General features: G+C 42.3%; 1 protein-coding gene across 1 annotated transcript; it reads left to right on the top strand.

The window, feature by feature from the left end:
• Window positions 1-219: 219 nt before the first annotated feature.
• Window positions 220-4114, top strand: LOC142012089 (toll-like receptor 2 type-2). Its single transcript, XM_074991895.1, has one exon. The coding sequence runs from the start codon at window positions 415-417 to the stop codon at window positions 2767-2769; it is 2355 nt and encodes a 784-aa protein (XP_074847996.1). The 5' UTR covers window positions 220-414; the 3' UTR covers window positions 2770-4114.
• The last annotated feature ends 1385 nt before the right edge of the window (window positions 4115-5499 follow it).

Raw genomic sequence — 5499 nt, 5'->3', positions numbered from 1 at the left:
ACATAAAAGCATTTTTTTTCTTTTTGTAATTGAATGTTATTGTTAATGAAGGGCGGCTTGAGAACTCTGGGCATATACCATTAGCATAATTTGATAATGTTAAAACTTTTAACAATATTAAAGGCTATTAAAATCCCACCCTGCCTTAAACCAGAATTTTCAAATATCCAGAGGGTGTCCTTGTAAAATTGGACGAGTTCTGTCACCAGTGAATTTTATGAATATTATATTTATTATGAATTTACATCAGAGATTTCTCATATTTTCAAAATAATCCTACAGGAAATCACTACAAGAAAAAAAATCAGACTTTGAATTCCTTCATAATTAAATGTATACTGGGTTTCAATTTCCTTGTATTGCTGTGTCTCTATCTCTTTTTCACTAGATGAAAATCAAAGAAAACCAAACACGATGACTAAGCAGATCTGCCGAGTATGGATCTTCTGCGTGGTCTTAACTACAAATCCTTCTGATGAAAAAGTTACAAACCAGCTGTGTCCTTCATGTGATGCCACTCATTTTTGTGATTGTTCTTCAAGAAATTTAAGCACCATTCCTTCTGGGCTAACAATTGATGTCATTAGGCTAAATCTGTCCTACAATAGTATAAAACATGTCAGAGAAAATGATTTCAAACGGAGTGTGAATCTCAGAGTGCTACTGCTGCAATTCAATCAAATCTGGACAATAGATAATGGTTCTTTCATTTTCCTTAGAAAATTGGAACATTTGGATTTATCAAATAATAAGTTGACTAACTTGTCACCCAGTTGGTTTGGACATCTTTTTTCCTTGAGGCACCTAAATATACAGGGGAATTTATATAGCACACTTGGGGACAATCCCTTGTTTTCTAATCTCAAAACTCTGAGATCTCTGCACTTAGGAAATAACAATTCTTTCTCTGCTATTCGGAAGCAAGACTTTGATGGAATTACAGTTCTTGAACAGCTTGAAATTCATGGTCAAAGGCTCAGACAATACGAATCAGGGAGTTTGACAACAGTTAACAACATAAGTCATATCATCTTAAACCTAAATGATGTTCAGGTGTTATCACTGATGTTAGAAGATCTTATAAATTCTGCAATATGTTTAGAGCTAAGAAAGGTAGCCTTCAGGACACCTGATGAATCTTCAATGTTAGAGCCAATGAGTCGTTCTATCATGGAGAAACTTGTGTTAAAAAATGTTCTCTTTACTGATGCAAGTATTGCCAGAGTTTTAAACATCTTAGGGCAAGCTAAACATTTTTTGGAGCTGGAGATGGACAACTCCGTCCTGCAGGGGACTGGACTATGGAATGAGCAAATAGAAATAAACAGAGAAAGCTCCTTTGAAGTCCTCACGATACGGAGCTTATTTATAGAAAAATTTTACTTGTTTTCAGATCTTAGTGGTATGGAAAATCTTATAGTTAATATTATCAAAATCACAGTTGTAAATACCAATGTCTTCTTGGTGCCTTGCAACATTGCAAGACATTTTTCCTCTCTCCTTTATCTTGATCTCAGTGAAAATTTGCTCGCAGATCCAAATTTGAAACATTCATCCTGTGAGGGTGCGTGGCCCTTGCTGCAAACTTTCAATTTAAGTCAAAATTCTTTGGGTGATTTAGGAATGACAGGGCAAAGTCTATCTCATCTAAAACACCTTACTCACCTAGATATTAGCCGAAACAATTTTGGGCAGATTCCAGAATCATGTCAATGGCCAGAAAACCTGAAATATTTCAATATCTCAGGCAGTCAAATAACCACATTAACACCCTGTGTTCCTCAAACTCTTGAAATTTTGGATGTTAGTAGTAATAACCTCAATGATTTTAGATTAAAGCTACCGTTTCTCAAAGAGCTCTACATTTCAAAGAACAATTTAAAAACTTTGCCAGCCACTGTATATATTCCTGACTTAGTGGCCCTGAGAATCAACAGAAACAAACTAACCAGTTTCTCAAAGGAAGAATTCGATTCATTCAGGAAAATGGAGACACTGGATGCTGGTAACAATAATTTTATCTGCTCTTGTGAATTTCTTGCTTTGATTCAGTATCAGGAGGCAATAACTACTGTGTTGGCTAACTGGCCAGAAAACTACATCTGTGACTCTCCATCTTCTGTGAGAGGACAGCAGGTGAAAACTGCTCGGCTTTCAGTGTTTGAATGTCACACAGTTTTGGCTGTGTCCTCTGTTTGCACTGTGGTTCTCTTGGTAATCCTGCTTATTGTGATCCTGGGCTACAAATTCCACATGCTGTGGTACATGAGAATGACCTGGGCTTGGCTTCAAGCCAAAAGGAAACCCAAGAAATCGCACAACCAGGACTTCTCTTATGATGCGTTTGTTTCCTACAGTGAAAGAGACACTGAGTGGGTGGAAAACTTACTGGTGCAAGAGCTCGAGTATTCGGCCCCCCCATTTAAACTGTGCCTTCATAAACGGGACTTTTTGCCTGGGAAGTGGATCATTGACAACATCATTGACTCCATTGAAAAAAGTCGCAAAACTCTGTTTGTCCTGTCCGAGCACTTTGTGCAGAGCGAGTGGTGCAAGTACGAGCTGGACTTCTCACATTTCCGTCTCTTTGATGAGAATAATGATGCAGCAGTTTTGATCCTTTTGGAGCCCATTAAGGAGCAAACAATTCCCAAAAGATTCTGTAAACTGCGGAAAATAATGAACACAAAGACCTACCTTGAATGGCCTCTTGATGAAAATCAGCAGCAAATATTTTGGAATAGTTTGAAAGCAGCATTAAAATCCTAGCATGACTCATTTAAGACTGACCCATTAACTCATCCACACTATGTTTCCAGGGAGAACATTTACTGAACCTTTTTCTTGTTAAGAAATGTTTTGTTATGCTGACTGTTATAGAGACTTGACTGCTTATTAAGCTAACTATAACTTTGTTAAATGAAAGAGGATACCTACTGAAAACATTCAAATGTTTTAGAAATTCTTTGGCTTTCTGATCGTTCTGTTGATAAGTACCCAAGACATTCCTGTCTTTCAAAACGCACTTGGGAAGAAATCTGCTAAATCTGGTGCACTTTTGTAATCCTTTTTTTGTTTATCATTCCAAAACAAATACATTTACAGTGCTCTCTCCTAAAAATACAGCCAGGATGCTGAAATATACCAGAAGGTCTGTTGCCCAGGTAGATAAAAATAAGATTTCTGAGGCCAGATCCTCCCACTGGTTATACCTTTCAAAGATAATGAACTAAATATGTAACTCCAGGGGAATCAGTGGCTTTACATTAGCATTGCAGGTGGCCCAGCAATTTAAGAATGAAGCAATCCAACAAATATGTGATATACTTGCTGTGAAAACTCTGTGACATGTCCAATCTAAAAGGTTAAAGGCTTGAGAAGGGTACATTTTAATGGTCTATATACGTCATTATTTCTATTCCTGTGTGCTTATTACTTCTATTATGACTGTGAAAACGCTAAAGTCACGGTCCCTGTCTCTGCTCGCTGATGTTTGTGGCTGATGTGGAGTACATGGTTTCCGCTCACTCTTCCCATATGCCCAGCCAATCTGTTCCACTATTGCTGTCCCCAGTGTTACTCTTCTTTCCTCCTACTTCTCTCTATAAGATATTGCGGTAATGTTGTACCCCCATATTTTATGCAAATGTGTTTCTGAATATAAATATGCCTAACAAAAATATGCTTTTTTCAAAATGGGGCATGTAACCCATCACTGCAGAGCTTGTAATCCCCGAATGTGTATATCCTACTAGTGTGCCTGTATCATTTATATATTTAAAGTTATGTATATGAACTATAAACCTGTTGATTAATTTGGGTGTGCTGATGTGATGAAGTGGGGCTTTTAGAGATTTTATTCCCCTTGTTATGGTGCATATGTTGCCTACTATCCTGTAGTAACTCCATGTGGGTGTGTCAGTTTCCCTAGGCATGGCATCAGTGTGTGGTTGTGATGGTGATTTTATGTAAACTGAAAAGAGGAAAGGTACTGGGTCATACCTTTCAGTCTGAGGGTTTCTGACATGTACCCAGTGGCCATCCATGGCCTTTGTAACCTAGGCAACCAGGTAACACCTGTTCCCTGGGAAATAGGGCAAAGGTGGGAGGAGGGGCCTGGCTGGTTTGAATTTGTATGGGGCAGCTGGGGAAGGGGCAGTCTTGGCTGACTTGAGAAGGAGGAAGGAGGGCCCAGGCCCCATCTGAGCCCTCCTCTCCCCAGGATGGGTTGTACTGATTTCTTCTGGTTTCTGTGCGGACAAGTCTGTTCTATGGTGTGTCTCTGTCACCTAATTAACCTTCTGTTCTGCCTGCTGAAGGAGAGATGCAGATGGGGTGTGGGGCCTGATGACCCCCCACACTCCATGGCAGCAAAAAGTAGTAATTAATGGGTCAGTGCTCAAGGCAATGATCTGTGAAGCCTGGACTGGGTTTGGTCCTACTAAGAGATGTGGCCAGATCATGCCCTGATGCCGGAAACCAATCCAAATATACACTCTTCCCTCGTTAAATGAGGACTTTATTTATGAGTAGTCGCTTGAATGAGGGACACACATACCTCCCTTAGTTCATTCTGAGTGAACTGCCCCTCGCTAATATGAGCCTTACCCCCCGCCACAGCTCTGACCTCCCTAGTCAGACCTCCCTCCGCCAGCCCCGCAGCCCCAACCCGCTGCAGCCAGACCCCCTGCTGGCCCTGCAGCCTGAACCCCCCCACGGCCCCAAACTGTGGCAGCCTGATACCCCTACTGGTCCTGTGGCCAGAACCCACCCTGCCGCTTGACACCGCCCGCCCCCCCCGCAGCCCTAAACCGTGGCAGCCAGACCCCCTTACTGACCCCCACAGACTGAACCCCCTGTGGGCCCCAGTACCTCCCATGGCCCTGCAGCCCAACACTGCTGCTGGTTGTAACCCACGTGGCCAGACCCCCTGCCCATGGCCCCGCAGCCTGACCCTCCCCCCCCCAAGGCCCCGCAGCCCAACACCCTTGCCGGCCCCAAGGTCCCAGACCCCCCTGCTGCCTGTAACCCCTGCAGCCGGACCCTCCCCCCCGTGGCCCCACAGTCCGACACCCCTGCTGCCTGTACCCCTCTGTGACCTGACCCACCCCCATGGAAAGAAAAACATAACGGACAAACAGAAAGTCACATTACCAAGATGCCATTGTTAGAGCCTTGTGGGGCCTAGTAAAGGTCAGCTGAGAGTTCCCATATATGAATGCAAATTTAAGATAACATTCAGGGTTTAATGGTGCAGAAAAACTGCATTAACTAAATCAAGGACTGAGTACCACTGTGCTCCACTAAAGATAGCTGGCATTATGTCTCAGTACTTACCCACCACAGGTGCCAATTTTGGTGTTACTTCATTTAATTCGCTATAGTTGATCGTTAGGTGCCAAGACATTTTGTCTGCTTTCTGAAGAAGTGGGTCTGTCCCATGAAAGCTCACCCCCTAAGAAATTATTTTGTTAGTCTCTGAGTGCTACTGGACTGCTT

Source organism: Carettochelys insculpta, chromosome 4 (genome assembly GCF_033958435.1).
Source record: "Carettochelys insculpta isolate YL-2023 chromosome 4, ASM3395843v1, whole genome shotgun sequence".
In the NCBI taxonomy this organism is placed as follows: domain Eukaryota; kingdom Metazoa; phylum Chordata; order Testudines; family Carettochelyidae; genus Carettochelys; species Carettochelys insculpta.
Note: the sequence above shows the minus strand (reverse complement) of the source record. Positions and strands in the feature narration are given on the sequence as shown.

Coding starts and splice junctions, on each gene's coding strand:
- LOC142012089 (XM_074991895.1), top strand. CDS start 415: ATGACTAAGCAGATCTGCCGAGTATGGATCTTCTGCGTGGTCTTAACT.